This window comes from Primulina eburnea, chromosome 16, assembly GCF_022965805.1.
Source record: "Primulina eburnea isolate SZY01 chromosome 16, ASM2296580v1, whole genome shotgun sequence".
NCBI lineage: Eukaryota > Viridiplantae > Streptophyta > Magnoliopsida > Lamiales > Gesneriaceae > Primulina > Primulina eburnea.
The window spans coordinates 10,054,384-10,073,323 of record NC_133116.1 but is presented as its reverse complement, the minus strand read 5'-3'; the positions used below and the strand labels follow the sequence as shown (position 1 = coordinate 10,073,323).

Sequence of the window (18,940 nt, the reverse complement as noted above, 5' to 3'; positions counted from 1 at the left end):
TAAACATGCTAAACGAGCTATTAATGAATCAAACTCAAGTTTGGCTTGATTAACATGTTAAACGAGCTTTTAACGAGCCGAGCTCGAGCTTTTCTCGAGTCCGGTAATTTCAATACAAACCGAGCTCGAGCTTTATAATAGAAGCTCAAATCGAGCTCGAGCTCGAGCCTCAAACAATCTTAAACAAACCAAGCTCAAGCCTGATACTGTTTGGTTTGGTTTGGATTGTTTACATCCCTAATTATTGTAGTACTTCCCGTCACCCGCCCAAACATTCTGAAATCTTTGACAATTCCATGCTAAGACGTATTTATCATCAAGAAACATAATAGGCATCCGTACTGATTATCAGCCAATGTCAATATGCAATAACAAGTTCATCTACCATGAAGGCACGAAATTTTTAAACAACACGACATAATCCATATTACAATGTCATTCCTTGCCCAAATTCTTCAATAGTCTTTGAAGCAAGCGTAAGAACATCAAGAAAAGCACTGTATGACGCACGGAGAAACCTCGCTTCAACTGCCTCGAAATGCCTGTGCATAAAATGAAGAAGGATGTAATAGCTCTCTTCAATTTAAACTTCTTCCAGCAAGAAAATGTGAAAGAAAAAAAAAGAAGAAAATTTATATTCTATGTGACTTTGGTAGTCCATTATGTTTATGCACGAGGACTCCATAGTTGAGCCACATGCATCTTGCATAAAATTTTCAAGTGTACATCAAAATGCATGTGAACACTGTCACCAATCTTTCAAACAATTATGTACTAAATCATGTCCACCTGTCCTTGTGTCTAAATCTTTCACCCATCATAGCACACATATTTGAGCGATACAGCACACAAAACGACTAAGACCGATGCTTTGTAAGCAACATAGAAAAAGCTATGAAAAGAAGAGGCGTCACATAGAGGAAAGAAACTTACACCGAAAGCTTCCCATTGGAGACTAACATATGTCTTTTCACCTTGTCAGGTTGTAACTGTTATCACAAACAACTGATTGTCTCAATCTGAATATATTAAAGCTTGAACATAGACTTTGAAGCAGAGATGATATGCAATGTTACCTCCTTATCAACTGCCAATGCAGTATAGACAATTCGAGCAATTTCCTCAGACCCATAATCTACTTCCAAATTGCTGCAAACAACTCTTGAAGTTAAATTACAATCATGATGCACTTCATGTATTGATCTATTGGATAATAAATAGTCGGCAATGCCATGAAGCAGGCGTTGTCTGCATTACCCGGCATACATAATATTCTCATTCAAAGGATCCAATTAAAACAGAAAATAGGAGTACAATAATAAAAGAAATATTTATGCTTTAAACAGTGAGGTTAATAACTTAAAAGCAACAGACATTTTTGAGCTAATTTTAGCTCATTTCCCGATCAATTATGTACAGCCTTTGGTCGTTCTGGCAACGCAAACTGCTGTCTTTGATCCACTGTGAAGAAAACGGGATCAAAAACCTTAATTCATTGCTTTGGTCTTAATACAAGATTGAAAAACAAAATAAAGTGATTATTTTTCTACATGAATAAATTGTCAAAATAATGCGTGAATGTTCGGAGTCATTGTTTATTGTCATATACTTCTCAAGAAAAGTGAGGATTCTGGGGGTGGGGTAATTCAATATTTAGCAGAAATCTCCGAAGCCCATAAGTGGTGACAATTACCCGAATATTCATCAAATCACATGGCCCACAATCAGAAAGCGACCAAACCCCCACAAAATTCAAGAACATCAACAGCACGCCAAAGAACAACTTTCTGCAATACTAACTAATTGGATCGAAAACCTCCCATTAATCACACACTGAAGCTCCGAAAGAAGAACAATTAGATGCTCAGAAAATGTCACATCAGAAATTACATTCAGAACCGTAGGTGCCAATAAAACAAATCCCACAAACCTCAAAATACAGATACACAGAGCACGCACAAGGTTAAGAAAACTGACCAGCTAAATTCCCATTTGCTTGGAGAGATAGAAGCTGTTGTTTCCATATCTCAACAGCACACCGAACGAGCTACTTCGGAAATTAAGATATGGAGTCCTGTGTCTGTCTGTGCTGGAACCTTTTTTGGATGTCTAGGTCACCGGGGTATGTTAGGTGGAATTGAGGTTCTTTTTCAAGTTTTGGGCTGGACCTCTGTTTATATGAAATCAAATGGGCCGTAACTTTTTTGAAAGAATTGATTTAGAACGTCTGTGTAATCGCTTATTTCACCGATAAGGTGTTACTAATCTATTGGATGCGATCAAATATAGAAAGTAATTTGCAAGATTATGAAAAAAAATTATTACTGGAAATAAGAACTGATATAATGAAACATAGAAAGCAAGTTATATAACATTATGTTTAACAAATAAAGTTACATCCATATATTTGCAACACAAGCATACGTAGTAATTCTAAACATGAATGTTCAAAATGGCAACTTTTTTCCCATTACAAGCCAAACGAGACCAATTCCCAAAGCAAGCCAAACATATGAACAACCACACTCCATATCATCTATACACAGTAATATTACCCAACATCCACATCCGTACGTTACATATTAGTGACAAAGAAACTGGATTTACACAGAATCCATGGTTTAGAAAGCTGAAAAAATCCATCCGATGGTCCAACCGACAAGTAAACCAGTACCAACGAGGCTCAATCCTAGTGCGAAAGCAAAAGCACGGTTGCATATGCAACACCCACCTTTACCCGGCTTCTTTTTTCTGATCTTATGTCTGTTCTTTCCCAATAACATGTTTTTAACTGATGGGAGGTGACTTTTACTCGCATGTTCAAAGCAAAGTGTCTCGATTTTCAAAATTCGGATCCACTGCTTATAAGCAAACAGGTAAGATGCCTGTCTGAAAAAAAGTTCGATTATGTGGCCCTTCTCGTCACAAGCATCCTGTGCTAACTTCTCAGCTTCTCTTGCACGTGTTTGAGAATGGCAGAGTGCCTCTAAAAGCTGATTATTGTTGAGGTCAAAACTTTCTTGTCCCAAGGTAACTGATGAATCGACTTCGATTGTACCCGAGTTGCCATTGCTGTTGGAACGACCGAGAAATATATTACAGAGTTAGTAACTAACATGGATAACCAAGGTGGCAAAAAGAAAAAAAATCACCTTCAATTTCTTTCTCATGATTCAATTCGTGCATGGGAAGAGTGCGGGAGGTGCTTTTCAAATTGCAATTATTAACTCAGCGAAAGAACAGTATTGGCTTGAACAACACTCGAAAGTTTTCTAAAAAACGATATACATAAAACCTGGCGCAAAAAAAATCTAAGTAAAATGTAATTATACATGTCAAGTGTGAGCCTGGGTCAGACTCCATGTCATATAATCAATTTCCTTTTCCCCATACATAATTTCGACCGTCCCCTCTTTTAATCCCAAATTTCACGACAAGCAAAGCCATAATATTATCTCCAGTGTTAGATAAAGCTAATAGCACTTGAAGCATCCCTGTTTTATGCATGGAGGGGTGAGGGGGGGCATAAATTTGATAGCAGCTACAAAAAATTAGAAATCTTATCATATCCATCAAAAGAAAGAAAAGGAAGAATACCCATACATTTTAGGCAGGCAATGAACCATACACCAATCTAGACTAGTAAGAGTAAATACCAAGTCATCAAACTTCTAACTGCAGATCTAACTTCACACTAAAGTAAAAAGGGGCAAACATTGTCACCTCAAACGTAAATTTCCTGAGTCTTACCTGAATGTTCCATCCGAACCTTGAAATGTACCCTCCACTAATCCTGCATCTTTTCCTTGAGAACAGTCGGCCACACGCAAAACCTTCGCCTTTGTATTTGCCATTTGTTCTTTTACCTGGTCAAAACAGCTTAAAAAATTATCTGACCCCTTCTCAAAATGCAAGGCCTGAGGTTCTGGAAGATCACGAGTTCTGATGTGGGAAGATGACCTCCGAGAAATAAAGGATGCTACGTCATCTTTATCAGCTGAATGCCACCATGGTTCAATCTTCATAAATTCGCTCCACTGAGAATCCAGATCAGAGCAATTTTTCTCTGGCCGTTCACGGTGCAAGTACATTAAATTAGCATTTGAGTGCCAGGACTCTTTCAAGTCCTTGCTCATTGGCACCCTTTCAAAACTCTCATCAGCAATGGACTCGTCCAAGTACATTAAATTAGCATTTGAGTGCCAGGACTCTTTCAAGTCCTTGCTCATTGGCACCCTTTCAAAACTCTCATCAGCAATGGACTCAAGTTCCTGCAACCAACTATCTTGATTGCTTTTGGCATTAGAACAACAATTCTCTGATGGCTTGTCCAAACAACAAGAACCAGAATTTTTGGAAAAGGTTGCATAATATTCCTCAATAAGCTGGTTCTCTTCACTTACTTTGCATTTTCATCAACATACCAAGCACTCATAAGTGTGATATCCGGTTCCGACGCGTTTATTTGGTCACAGGAATAAATTTTCCCAAGATTTTCATGGTTTAACAACAATTTGTTGCCATGCAAAAAATCTTGACTTGAAGAATTACATGTACAAGGCATTTGATCCCGGGAAAAACCATATGACTTATCGACTGACTCATCGGCATTGCCACGTGATAATGGTTTCAACATAGACATGGAGCAGCAATCTAACAGAGATATTATAGCAAAATCTTATGATAAGACACAATGTTTTCAGGTTATCTTCACAAAACCTTGATAGCACGAAACTGGAACAAAATACAACTCAACTCATAACCACATATAGCTGCAGCAAAGTAAAAACAACCAAAATTAGTTGCAAAACAACTTTTATCTCTTGTATGCAAATAGGAAATCGATATAAACAAGACTAGAAGAATCCTAAATAAATAAAATGGTTCAGAATTTATAAACAACAGTATCAATAACAGCAATAATACCAATTCCAGAGTAATTCACTCATTACATAGCTTTCCAACATGAATTATTGTAATACAAAGAGCAAAAACATTACCATCGCATAAACATAAATCTCAAAGGACCATAGAGAAATTTCAAAATAATTAAGGTACCAGCGGACAGTTTCAGATATTCACTCAAGGATCAAGCTCTACGCAAAGAGAAGCAGGAGATATAAGCTACACCATACAACGAAGGCAAGAGGAAGTTTATATCTGACTGGAAAATCACCACATTATCTCACATGAATTTTACTCCTCTCCAGCACACTATCCCCATGTCAAATTAAAACCACAAGCTCTATTATTGCAAATACGATCCAATAAACCACCAAGAACAGCACGACTGAGTGCAATCTATAAGATCAAGCAAATCTTGCCAAAAAAGGAAAAACCCACAAAGAAATTAAAATTAGCTAAAAATCAATAGATCAAACACAGAAGGCTACTCTTTTAATAAACCAAAAATCGCAAACTTCAACTAACGATCACAAGTCACCCGAAATTAACATAAAAATAGAAAGTAACTCGAGATGCATCAGTGTAACACCTAACGCTACGAAAATTCGACGAATTGGAGACGGACAATTGATTTTGAGATCTGTTATAACAGATAAAATCTAGGACAACGATACAGTTTACATTCTCTTTCTTTTTGAGTGTAACAAACAACTAATTAATTACATCTGTCCCAGTCTTCTAGATTTCTTACCAACTTACAAAAAAATATTAAATTTCAAGAAAGTTGCTATTTCACAATACGTTTTTTAAGTACAAGTAGCCATGAAGTCGGCTTTCTATGTGATTCATACCTATCCCCGTTTTTTAACCTATTAGGACCCAAAGCCCATCTTTTGAATACAATTACGCCCACATACAAACCGAGGCCCAGAGGTAGTTCAACTTGAATCTAAACCGTTAGATCAGTTAAAATAAGACCCCATATCAATCATCATACATTGAAACCGAAACCGGTCAACCGTTCAAATCAATAGTTTTTTCACGTTTTTTGTTTTATTATGTTGAAAATTTGAACCAAATTAAGTGTTTGAATAAAAATTATTTCTTGGAGAGTCAAAAACGTGTCTCGTTATTGTGGAAGTGTTATTTGACTTTCCACATCATTGAGTTAATTGAACACTTTTGGTTCTTCGTATTATTGAGTTAATGAGAAAATTATTCTTGCATGACTATTGGTGTGCACTTTGAGGCTTATAAATAATGTGTTCATTTCCTCATTTCATATACATGAGAATCTTATCTCTTTCAAGCATTCTCCTCCATTTCATATTGTTTACTTTTCATTTAGCCTCCATTAAATTTATGTGATAAAGTAAATGTACGTTTTCATTTCGCCGTAATTGTAACGTCCCGAAAATTTGAAGGTCCACGTGAAGCACATACATACAAGATTATCAAATTTCTTATGTATTTTAATTAAATTATTTTAATTGCATATGGTAAATATGGTAGTCATGTTTACATGTTTAAAATATGGTTTTCAACTAGAATGCATAAAACTGTGTTTTAAAGGTTATTCGAGATGCGATCCAGGAACGGAGAGTCGGGGCCATATGAGAGAAAAATATTTTTATTAACTAATTATTTTAAATTGTCTAATGAATGATATATTTTAAATGGTATTTTCGAAAATGACAATTTTTTGGGTGTTTTTATACGTCGAGTCTTATTTTTAACGAGTATTCAATTTTGTTGACGAAAATATGAACTTTTCGAGAACTCGGCTAATATTTTCATGAATTTTCCTAAAAAATATTTTAAATATTTACTAATGAGCTTAATGAACCTATTATACTATGATTAACGGGCCTAAGCTTGGACTTATGTTTTAATTATAAAATAAAAAAGCCCTAAACCCTACCCCAACCTCCACAAAACTCACGCCCCGCCCCATCCCATGAAATTGTAGTATGACTTTTATTCTCCATCAGCAGCACACACCACACGAAATTCTTGAAGGAAAGCCATGAAAGTTAAAGGAAAAATCAGCATTGTTGCATCCCTCGTCTCCCCACCGACGTTCTTCGCATCGCAAACCCTTTTTCGTGCATAATAAACGCAAAGACACGCCTTAATTCTATTTTTTCTCATCTATCATACCATTATATATATTTGATGCATGTTTGCTTGAAAAGAATGTCGAGTTTGTATATATTTTCGTTTTTATGCCCACCTATGCTTAGAACATGTGTTTTTGAAACCCAAAACTCTTCCCAATTATGCACAAAAGGGATGCCATGGTAGGAGATCTTGAAGGAATGTTTTTCCACATGTTTAAGTACCCTTAGTAGCATTCTTGAAGGCTGTACAAGGGAAACAACTATGTTGAGCGAAAATTAGATGTTTTGAGGACTAGGGTTTCGGCTAGAGTTTTCTAGAGGGTTGCGGCTTCTAGCTACGGTAGGGTCACGTCCAGGAGGTCTAAGGTGATGGTATAAGGGTCCTAGGGTGGTTGTGCAAAGGTGGGAAGCAATTTAGGAGAGGGTCACTCGGTGACAGGGGTTTCTACGGCTAGAGCTTGCGGTTTTGCTTCCTAGGTGCACGCGGCTTCTAGATACTGTTAGGTCACGTCCAAGGATCTTAAGAGGGCTGAGCCATGGTCCTAAATAGGCTGCATGAGTGCCTGGTTCAAAAAGCAAGGGGCTGGACGCAAGGGCATGGTCGTTTATGGCACGAAGGTGATGGGTTGAGTGGCTGCGGCTCCTAGGGTTGTTAGGTCCTGTCCAGAAGCTTACCTATGGTCGGTTAGGGTCCTGAGGGGGTGGCCGAGGCTCTAGATATGTGGCTAAGGGGCTGGAGTCGAGGTTAGCTTAGGATTGAACCAAGTAGGGGCTAGGGTTTGTGCAGAAATTTTCAGCAGTGTGCTAGGCTTGATCGAGGATCTTAATTGGCTTGATTTGGGTTGAATATGATTAATTTAGATGTTATTAAGTTTTGGTTCAAGTTTGGTTATATTTCGAGTCAATACGAGTCAAAACCGGCATGTATGTCTAAGTTTTAAAAAGATTTGGGAAGTTAGTCGAGGAGCATAAGTTTACGTCTAAGAAATATTTATGGGAGTGTTTTAAGGTTATATGTTAAGTTTGGAATGATTTGGGACGTCGTTTCGAGGTCCGAGGAAAAATACGAAAGTTATGCTTCTAGAGGTAAAACGATCATTTTACACTTAAAAAATGTTAGACGTTCTGGTAGTGCCCTGAATGTTGTAAATAATGTTAAAATGTTTTTTTAAGTGTTTATGACGAAACGTTAACGCTAAAAGACGGGTGAGAGTGTCGCTGATGTCCCGCCGCCCAGTGTTGTGGTGACACGTAGATGGATCAATCGACCTTCAGCTTATACGAAAATCACAATTAATGATCTGAATTCAATTAAGAAAAAATATTGTTATGTAAAAATTGAAAAAAGAGCAAAATTGAAGGTATTTGGACAATTGATAATCTAGGTCGAAGGTTTAATAATTTGGGGGTTAATATCTTGTTTTTTATTTTTTGATTTTACAACTTTTTTGTACTTTGATTTTATAGTCTTGTAGTAATTTACCCGGTGAAACACGTTACATTCTATGGCAGAGTGATATATTTGATTTGTTTGCATGGGAAGATCCACCGATGTATTGTTGGTCGATCACTATACTTTATGATTTGAAATGAAAATTAGTTATGCTCGAAGTTTATAAGAAAGAAACTGAAAAATAATAAAAATTTGAAGTTCTTACTTGCTGGTCCATGACGGATTTTCATTTTTTATGTTTGATTTATTAGACAATTTTTAAGATGAAGATCAAACAAAACTCGAATATGCAGTTACTGTAAAGTATTTTTCTTATCCCAGAAAAATGAGAAATTTTTCAAAGATAAATAGAGGCTTATTTCTTTATCCACATAAATGTGGATGGATATGAGAGGGAAGATGTACTCACCTTCTCTTGAATTAAAACTGATGTATATGTTAAATTTTATATTATGTATTATGTGATAAAACCATATAATTTTTTCTCGAATTAAAACTGATATATATGTTAAATTTTATATTACCTAATGTGTGATAAAGCCATATAATTCAAAATTTATGTCACTAAAAAAATAACACTAGTAACTTGCGGAATAAAACATCGGACCCAAATAAAATATTAGATATCGGATTAAAAACAAAAAAAAAGAGTATATATTTTGTGAGACGATATCATAAATCTTAATCTGTAAGACGAGTCAATTATACTGATATTCACAATAAAAAATAATAATCTTAACATAAAAAATAATATTTTTTCATTAATAAACCGAATAAAATATCAATTTTATAAAATACAACCCGTAACATCGTCTCATACAAATTTTTGGGTAGAGACAAATGGGGGCTCATGGAATCCGGACAAGAAATTGTCAAATGAGAGAAAATAAAAATTGATTGATTTTACATTAAAGTAAAACAATTGCGCTAATATTGGCGATTTCCCCCAAATCTTCGAACTTCCCTCAATCAGAAGTTCGAAATCATAGAACCACAACAGATGGAGGATTCCGGGGTGAATACGGCTTCGTATTACGAGAAGGTGGACGGCCTTGCGCGGTGGTTTGGGACTAGCGTCGCGGCTGCGTTTTTCGCCTCACTCGAGCGATGTTCTTGTGTTAATCTTACCACCTCGGACACCGACGACGAGGACGAGGAGGCGAAAGATCGCCCGCTCATGTTGACCAATCTCCGCTCCAGCTCCACGTCTTCTTTTTCATCCGTGAATCTCAATGTCAACAATTCTCGCTCCGTCGATAATCTTCCGGTCTGAACCCGATCCAGCGTCCCTGGATGATTGGTAAAATAATTAATCTTTCTAGAGTTTGATTATGCGTGATCTGTTGTTCGTTTTAATTTTTGGGTGCGTAAGACTTGGTTAAAGTAAGGGATTTTTAATTCAATCCACGCGCCCTTTCGATGAAGGATCATTTGAGTTGATTTTGAGAGTTTCGCCAAATTGAGTCAATTTTAGTTATTTTTTATGTCATCATTAAACAAGTTAAGTTTCTTTTTTCCTAGTCGATTCTGGATTGCCAACTTGTACAAAATATGACATTTTTAATGCAGTGAATTATTGTGCACCTGCTCTAGTGAATCTCAGTTTCGACGTTGCTTTAAAAATATTGATGCATTTTATCTTCTACATTCTAATGCTATTATTCTCATTGAATTGGATGAGGATTAAGTTTAGCAGTATTATGATCAAATGAAGACAACCTCAAACGTTTCTCTAATTTTTATGGGTAAAGGAAGCAGGAAGTTGACATTTTTAGACCGGAAATGAAAACTTCATGATTTGCGATGGCTCACTGATAGCACACATAACATCCTTGCTTATCGTTATTAAAATGGAGTTGCTGGCATTTGACAAAAAATGCATAATAAGATACTAGACACTAAAATGGGTTTTTTCTCCACACAGCTCTCTGAAAAGTTTTTGTCGTACCCCATGTTTGGTAATTCGTGGCTCTGAGATTCCTTGGTTTTTTTTGGGTTACTTTTAAAATTTTCTTGCTTGAACACTTGGTGAATGAAAATTTTGATTGAGTAATATGATTTTGTTAGGACCATGTTCTTATGTTTAAATACATTATGTGATGTATGATTGTATGCACAGGACATACCAAATTTAGGTACCACATCTTCTCTTAAAATTTTGAGTATACTACTATCAGAATAAAAGTTCAACCAATCGTGGTAGTATGCTGTATTGTTCTTATCACCTGATAATCGTGGTAAAAAGCATTATGATTATGCATGATATCATGGTTACTTTTGGACCCCACGCCCAGTTAATCGATCACTTATCTTGTTGCTCTATGATGCCACTAGAACGTTTTTTCCCTCCATCGAGCTGGTTTCTAAGCAGTTTAAAACTCTTACCTTTTGGTGTGTCCTGTTATGGTTGCTTCTGTAGATTTGGCTGGTATGATATCATTTAAAGTCGTTATCCTTTTCTTGGGGCTGTTGATGTTTTGGTATAACACGATGTTCTTATAACTGCCTCACACTCCCTGAAAATAACCTTGCCATTATGTATAAGGAATTTAAATTGTGGAAATGGCAACAGTTGTTTGCCTTTAACTTGTGCTAGAGAATGATCATCCCTTTAACCGTATTATTTATGGACAAATTAGTTTAGGGTTTGGCAAGCAGTAGTAATAGACCTTTGTTACTGTAGTTTTTGAAACATTTCAAAGTCAGAGTCAGCAAAATATATTGTCTATATATTTTTGGACCTTTTAGTTGATTTTCTTTGTCCAGCAGGTTTGTGAATCACGATTTTATCCTGAAATGTGTTTTCTATACTGTCTGAGTTATGTAATGCTCCTTGACCGTCTCACCATGCAAGTATGCATGTCTGCATGCTAATGTCACCTCCCTTATCCGAGAACCCTTTTTATTCTCTGAAAATGTAAGTTTGGTCCCGTTTCTTAACATGTACTTACAATCATTTTGAGGAATTTTATTCTTAATTCTTGATGGAGTATGGATCATTTGATAAGCCGTGTATATTAAATGGAAATCAGCCCATTTCTGATTTGCTGATACTGGCCCAGCTTGTTGTGTATCCCAATGTATCAGTTACCTGTAACGTGGACAAGTTTAAAATGAAATTCAAAATGAATAGCTATTGTGATGACGAAATTTGGTGATATTCAATGATGCTTCTCGGATAAAAACAACTATGACGGATACATTTTCTAAAGCTTTAACCTGAAAATCAGGCTACATCATTGGTGCACAATGTTCCTTTTGCTTTGATGAATTTGATTTGTTTATGGTATTGCAGAAACAACGGAACCATCATGGATAACTAATTAATTTGTTTGTGTTCACATGTTGAGCATATAGTTTGATAGTATTCGCTTAAGTTAACTTCAATTTTATCTTCAGGTACTATGGTTACGCAAGTTCCAATTTGGTGTCTGGATGTAGGGATTCCAAGTATCCTATATTTTTACTGTGTTCACATTTGTAATTTGTTTGTTCTGTTACAAACATGGAGATTTGCTCTTTCTTCCTGTATTTGTTAAAACCGCAGATGTTTTTTCATACAGTAATCTTCCAATCTGCACCTGCTGCGAGATTAGTCTCATTATCATTCTTTTTTCACACTTTCTTTGCATGCCTCATTTTTCTGGAGTCTGAAGAACTGACAAGGGATCGTCCATAAAATCATTTGTTTGATCCCAAACCCTGTAGAAATTATGATGTGATTGCTTTGCTCAACGAAGCTCTATTCAGGCTCTGTGTCATGATCATTCTTTCCCTTAAATGTGTGGCAAGAATCTCTGTCGACACAGATGAGACTGCAGGAGAGCCAAAACAATTGCTATAGCCTGCATCGAGATTGGCTTAATATTGGCAGAGTGAGAGTTGAGATTCAGTTAGTTCGTGTTCCGATAAATGTATCGGATTTGAGTTAAAATCCCGACTCAACCTTATTCTTGATTATTTCTATTGAAATTTAGATGAAGAATGATGAGTCGAGGAAACTTTTAACTCAATCTCCATGTGGAAAGGCAATGCGATTAACTACTCGTTTTTACATTAATAATCAAATTTTAGTTTAATATATTTTGTAATGCAATTGCAAGGTACCTAAATTTAATCATTTTGAGGATCTTACCAATCATGCAATTATTTTTGCTTGAAAAGTCAAGAGCAATAAAGTTGATCGAATTGATGTTGTTTGATTTCATTTTCATGATATAGGGTCAAGTTTACAAATATGAAGTATGATTCAACGTAATTCACTATATCTACGTTCATTGACCTCAGAATAGAGGCAGGGAACGACGACTACTACCGTCACGCTGTATCTTCAATTTCGTTCTATACTTGATTTTATTTGTTTATATAATGACGTGATCTGGGTAAATCGAGTGAGCTGGGTCGGACAATTTATTGGATCATGTATAAAATTAATAGGGAATGAGAGCACAACGAGATGTGTCCAAACCACATGTTTTTTCCTCGGGAAGGGCTGGGGTGATGACCTGCAAACACGAAGATAATCACGTGAATGAGCGTCGGAGAAGTGTCCGGCGTGATCATTCCGATGCTAAAGTCGGCAGGTGAACGAAGAGAACCAATGTAGCAAAGAGAATAATATGCCAATAGTGATAGTGTATGAAAAATCTAGAGAGTAAAATGATGTGGGCAATATATATGTGAATGTAAATGCTATATAAAACCTAGTATTTATAAGAAGAAAAACAATGATGACATTGTTTTCGGTGCCCATTTACTAATTATAGCAAGATGATTGCTCATACCTTATTTTTCTGAGACCCAACTTTCTTACACGCACAACTGTCCATTTCACCTTGTCAAATCCATATGATTTGACAATAATGATTACCGAGATAAGGTATCACATGCTTGTGTACTTGAGTGTAGTGCTATTGTCGAGGTAACCCGGGTAAAGGACCATCTCCCGGAACTCGTCTGAAAGCCCGGGCTTTAGGAGCCCGGAGAAATTATGTCTCAAGCATTCATGTGCCCGACAAGCTTGTCATGACCTAATCCATGACCCAAAATCATTTAGTATCCATGACCCGAACCTCCCCGAGGGTATCATATAATAATTGACAAATAACATATAAGTATAATTCGATCTACACTAGATAAATTTTCATACTAATGTAACAATATGCAAAATATGTTTGTTTGGTAAGTCGTCGTAGGCAAATCATGTCTGATAGGTTTTTTCGAAAAGATATTGATTAGAGAAATCAAACTCATGAATATTATCTAACATTCAAATACTCTATCAACTCGAACACATTCGAACATTAATTATTATTATTGTCATTATTATTATTATTATTGTTGTCATCGAGAAGACATCGTGTTTTAAAATTCTACCAACAATTTGAATTGTCTGGTGGGTATCTTCCGGGTCCTCGCATCACGTGCTATGCTCCAATAATTCACAAGAGACTATATTTTTATGTCCCTAGCTATTAATTTTGATTTTTAAAGTTATAATTAATCATGCAAGTAATAAACAAGGCATGCACAAGATACGTGCAACCGCTTCCAGCTTTAGATTAAATTATTATTATACTTGTTAATTCTAACATTAAAATTTAATTACGAATTTATTATAATTTCTAAATGAATAGTCAGGTTTAAACAATTTTAGAATTGCAATCGACTATTTTATTTTGATTTTTTACGAATTATTTCATTTTGATTTTGCCTTGTAAGATGAACAGAAAAATCAGTCTAGTTACCAAATCACACTCGAGACAGAATCCAAGGCCCCAATTTCGATTAGTACTAATTTATGTAGGATTTAATGTAATTTATTCGTCAGAAGTTTAAAAAACATTAAAAAAAAAAAAAAACTCTAAAAATGTAATAAGCTCACGTATATTTTATTTTCTAAATAGCAAACACATTCAACTTTGAAAGGCAAAAATTATTTGAGATAGTATTACGGGTCGTATATCTATGAAAAAATATTACTTTATGTTAAGAGTATTACTTTTTTATTGTGAATACCGATAGGATTAACTCGTTTCACATATAAAGATTCGTGAAACCGTTTCACAAGAGATCTACTCTAAAAAAAATATTGAGCAGTTTTTAAGGTTTTTCTTTCTTTCTTTTTTTTTTTTTTTTGTTTTGTTATTAGCCCATTTATTAACGACTTCAAGTCCAACACACGAAGAAATTAGATGCTCCTACTCACACATAAAAATGTGACTATAACATTAAAATTTTATTAGCAAAAATCACTTAAATTTGTAATATTTCTGAATTCTGAACGCTACAACCAGAAGCGATCCAAAAACTGGTTACCCCCGGAGACAAAATCATAAGCCACCCCACTGGAAAACGTCTCCCGGCCCCTCCCCGAGCCGTGGCCAGCAACCTTCTGAGTCGCGATCAAAAAAATGGCAGACAAACCAACCAACATAACATAAATATGGGATTCCCCACTAAAATTTTCCCCAAACAAATCTCAGCCACCGGCTTTGCTCTCGGAGCCCCACCAGAAAGAATAAATGGCACAAATTCTTCGAGGTCCCGCGAGCAATTCCATCGTGCATATCAGTCTCTAGCTGACGTCTCGTAACACATGATTCCATTTCTTTGCTGGGCCAGAGGCAAAATATATCGCATTAACAAATGAATGGATAAAACATACTGAAAGCTGCATACAGATAACGCAAACCTCAGCTATTTCTTTAAATGGAGTGTTTGATTCCATCCAACTGTCGTCGCCTATACAAACTTCAATTTGTGTGCAGAATTTGAAAGGGACCTTTAATACAGAGCAAGAAAATGGATTGGGGCCGGTCAACGGATTTTCAAATATGTGACAGCCTAGATTGAAATGACTAGCAAAAAACATGCCCATCAAGGTAGATCGCACAGAAGTTTTAGATATTTACAGATCCTTGGGTTATGGGGGAATCGGTAAACCATAATTGAGGAAAGATTTTATTTTTCCATCCCGACTTGCCGTAACAAGTACTAGACCCCATGCATGAGAAGTTGATGAACTCTGGCAAGAAGTCTTGAGGAGTTTGTACTGAGGTTTACACATTGGAGACGATGCAGCCCGATAAATGGTACTTGGAAGCTTTTCCTCAGGCCAAGTGGCGGATCCCAAGTGGCGAAGCTTCGGGTTTGATTCGAGGAAAAAATCTTGCCCCGAAGAGAAATAAGTGGATGGTGAAAAAGGCAATGAATTTATAGGAGTATCGTGTTTTCTTGATTTCGACTGGCTTTCTGAGTTTCTGATTTTCAGGCCGGGCCAAGGTATGACAACGGAGGCATTTGAGGGGAAACTCTCGAAAGACCTAATGTATTTTGACTGCGACCAAGTAGATGTACCAGCACAGATGTAGTTCCACATATAGACATTTGAATCCTCAGACACGGAGACAATGTGTTTGCTGTCTGAAGTAAATGAAGCGGAGATCTGGTTCCCAGCATTTCGTAGACCTGAATAATAAAGAAAATAATCTGATTTTCACAAAATGCATGATTTTATATTATCATGCAGGTCGTCAAACAACATGAATGAATCAAGAGCGTACCTTTGTACTTGATGATCACATCCATCCCATTAAGAACTCTGACTTGTGAGTCGGCACATGTAACCAATAGTTTGCTCGGGTCTTGTGGTAAAAACTGCTCCACAGAATGACAAAATTAGTAGGAATATTGAAAAAATCTACCAAAAAAAGAAACTGAAACGAATTCAAAACAGATTAGCAATCTTTGAAAGTTAATAACAGCAACCTGGAAGCCAGTTATTCTTCTACAGGGTGATTTCTTCTTACCACCTAAGCATATCTGAGCTTCCAATAGAATTTGATTATCTGATAGAATCAACATAATTTCATCCAACAGTTGTTAGTCACAGCATGTAAATGGCGATTTAGTGACAAAATCAGGGCTCTCCCAGTAAAGCATTAATTAAAAAGCATTACAATTATCAAAGAATTAACTTAAAAGCACCTGATATGTTAAAATATGACAGGTTCCGGTAATGGAGCCAATAACACCACTCTTCATAACAAGAAAATATATACTGAATCAGTATGCCTCCTGATATATAAGCTAAACCTGTTAACATGAAAACAAGCAATGCAAACAGACCTGACCATCAGGGTGGTAAGAAACGGCAGTTATTATGTCCTTTGTTTCTGTCCAATTCACAACATGACAGCCATTTATTTCCCAAATTCGAACCTTTCCGTCGATTGAACCACTGATGAAGTAATCATCATTCACAGGGTTAAACTGAATGCAGGTTACTGCATAGAATGAATATTTGAGAAATTCAGCACTTCTGAGTCATGTGCAATATTAAATTTTTGGGCAATTCAATAGACTACAGATTATATGTACATACCATAGTCGCTATGAGAGAAAACCTTGAGACACTGATCAAGTCCAACCCGCCACAAACGAACAGTTTTATCAACCGATGAAGAAAGCAAACACTGAGAGAAAACAAGTAAAAAGGCCTTAATTCATAGAAACCAGTTTCAAATAGTTCAATATGTAAAATAAATTTGCAATGATTGGGCAGTACATCATTCTTTGACCAAGAAAGATCCAAGATCTCTCCTTTGTGTCCTTGGAACACGTGCAGTGGCTTCTCCAAGATTCTGAAAACCTTTGGAGGGAAGATAACACATGCCGAATCTGGTGTTTTTTTATGATTCTTGGATTTGTTAACACTATCATTCTGCGCCGTAAGAGGTCCTGGCTCAGACAAATGGTTTACTGAGAAGTACACACATGACGGATCCACATCTGCAACGTCAAATGTCTTGGATCTTTCATCTTCAACCACTTGCCATACTCGCACAAGCTTATCTTCTCCTGCACTTGCCAGGTACTGACCGTCAGGACTAAATTTCATAGCCAATATGGAAGATTTGTGGGCTTGGAAATCTTGTCCCACAAAAAGGGCTGAAAGTTCTTTCAACCTTCTTCGATAATGGCGAACTCCAACTCTTTGAGCCCCAGTCTCTCGACCTTTTCTTAAGTTATTTTTGACTCCAAAGTACCATTTCTCGTGTTCACACTCATCATACAAGCCAGGGAACGCAATTTTCTGAACCACCTATCCTTTGACCTATTCATTGTTCTTGTTGCATTTCCATTTCCCTCCAGCTCTCTTTGTACAAGTTTCTGAACCAATTTAGGCGATTGAGAATCGTTATTAGACTCCCCGAATATCGGAACTCGGGAATTTGTGTCCCGAATTTTTCCTAGCTTCTTATGTCCTCCCCATTGGTCCACACAGTATTCACTTACACCATCAGAAATCCCACAGCAGATCCTACCTTCATTTAAATCCACTCGGCTGAACAAATCCAAATCATCAGTAGACCAAGTAGATAAAGAAGACCGGCTCGAAGAAAATTCGTCTTCCACACCCGAAGTTCTCAGAACAGCCCCACTATTCTGCATAATTCTCCCGACGTTTCCTCTAAACACACGACCATCGTCACTGTTGTCGCGTATATCAACCGAATCACCTCCTTCTAACCCATTTTCATTCAATCCCATCCATCTAACAAATTTCCTTCGACGTTCATCAATACTTTGGGACTACTAATCCATACGCCGTATTCCCAATCTTTGTAACCATGGCCACTGATACTATCCGGATGAAATGGATGAGCAGGGTCGGGTGTTCCACCGGATCAAATCAAAAATTTATAGTGTTGTTTAGGAAATTGAACAAGATAAATGGCTTTCCACTGTGACCTGCAAACAATGAAGGGAACTCGTGAATGGGCGCCGGAGGGGTGTCCGGCGTGACCACTCCGATGCTTAAGTCAGCAGGGTTGTCAAGGAAGAAAACTTGAGTAAATATGTATGAATGCTTGTGAATGAAGAGATTCTCGACCTTGTAAATGACAATTATACATGTTATTTATAGGAGAAGAAGCTAGGGTTACCTTGATGCGTGTGCTCACCTACTACTTGTACCCTCGGACGTTGACGGCCCGTCGGGTCTCTTTCTTCCCGATAGCTTCGTGGGTACTCCAAGAATAAGGGACGTTGACTGCATGTCCAGTCCCTTTCTTCTCAATATTTTCGGGGATACGTTCAGGCTAAAGACGTTGACTTCCCGCCCAGTCGCTTTCTTCCCTATAATCTATGAGATCCTCTAAGTAAGTTACTCGGGTATTGAGCCCTCGGCTTTAGCAGGAAAGCCCGGTCCCTAGCTGCCCAAAACGGAGGTAAGTAAATACCCGGCTATGCATGAAGTGCCCAGTCGGGTAGGTAATAATCGCCCTCTTGGTTTCTATACGGGCTACCCAATGAAACTTCCCGGGTCATCCATGACCCGGGCCCTTATAGGGGTATCACCACCCATCCCTAAAATAGTCGGGCTAGAGTCTCACTCGCTGTCCCGATTGGTGCGAAATAATTCATGGTGTATGATAGCATCGGAGCCTTCAAATAT

At 37.0% G+C, this 18,940-nt stretch overlaps 2 protein-coding genes, 2 long non-coding RNA genes and 1 pseudogene across 4 annotated transcripts; 1 reads left to right on the top strand and 4 right to left on the bottom strand.

Annotated features, from left to right (window-relative positions):
- Positions 1-292: 292 nt before the first annotated feature.
- On the bottom strand, positions 293-2,241 carry LOC140816463 (uncharacterized). The gene is made up of 4 exons (XM_073175751.1): positions 1,978-2,241; positions 1,077-1,149; positions 934-989; positions 293-542 (listed from the first exon to the last, which is right to left on the bottom strand). The coding sequence occupies exons 1-4, from the start codon at positions 2,022-2,024 to the stop codon at positions 428-430; spliced, it is 291 nt and encodes a 96-aa protein (XP_073031852.1). The 5' UTR covers positions 2,025-2,241; the 3' UTR covers positions 293-427.
- Positions 2,242-2,395: 154 nt separating this feature from the next.
- On the bottom strand, positions 2,396-4,411 carry LOC140816743 (uncharacterized). The gene is made up of 2 exons (XM_073176167.1): positions 3,751-4,411; positions 2,396-3,072 (listed from the first exon to the last, which is right to left on the bottom strand). The coding sequence occupies exons 1-2, from the start codon at positions 4,227-4,229 to the stop codon at positions 2,622-2,624; spliced, it is 930 nt and encodes a 309-aa protein (XP_073032268.1). The 5' UTR covers positions 4,230-4,411; the 3' UTR covers positions 2,396-2,621.
- A 4,911-nt stretch (positions 4,412-9,322) lies between these two features.
- LOC140816960 (uncharacterized) lies at positions 9,323-12,082 on the top strand. Its single transcript, XR_012114698.1, has 2 exons — positions 9,323-9,778; positions 11,878-12,082. It is a non-coding gene; the product is annotated as an uncharacterized lncRNA (long non-coding RNA).
- On the bottom strand, positions 11,963-12,641 carry LOC140816961 (uncharacterized). The gene is made up of 2 exons (XR_012114699.1): positions 12,100-12,641; positions 11,963-12,062 (listed from the first exon to the last, which is right to left on the bottom strand). It is a non-coding gene; the product is annotated as an uncharacterized lncRNA (long non-coding RNA).
- A 2,530-nt stretch (positions 12,642-15,171) lies between these two features.
- Positions 15,172-18,541, bottom strand: LOC140816007 (uncharacterized; annotated as a pseudogene).
- Between the last annotated feature and the right edge of the window lie 399 nt (positions 18,542-18,940).

Coding starts and splice junctions, on each gene's coding strand:
- LOC140816743 (XM_073176167.1), bottom strand. CDS start 4,229: ATGAGCAAGGACTTGAAAGAGTCCTGGCACTCAAATGCTAATTTAATG. Junction 3,073..3,750: donor GGTTCGGATGGAACATTCAG/GTAAGACTCAGG, acceptor TCGTTCCAACAG/CAATGGCAACTCGGGTACAA.
- LOC140816463 (XM_073175751.1), bottom strand. CDS start 2,024: ATGGAAACAACAGCTTCTATCTCTCCAAGCAAATGGGAATTTAGCTG. Junction 990..1,076: donor CATTGGCAGTTGATAAGGAG/GTAACATTGCAT, acceptor TTGTGATAACAG/TTACAACCTGACAAGGTGAA. Junction 543..933: donor TCCAATGGGAAGCTTTCGGT/GTAAGTTTCTTT, acceptor TTTTATGCACAG/GCATTTCGAGGCAGTTGAAG.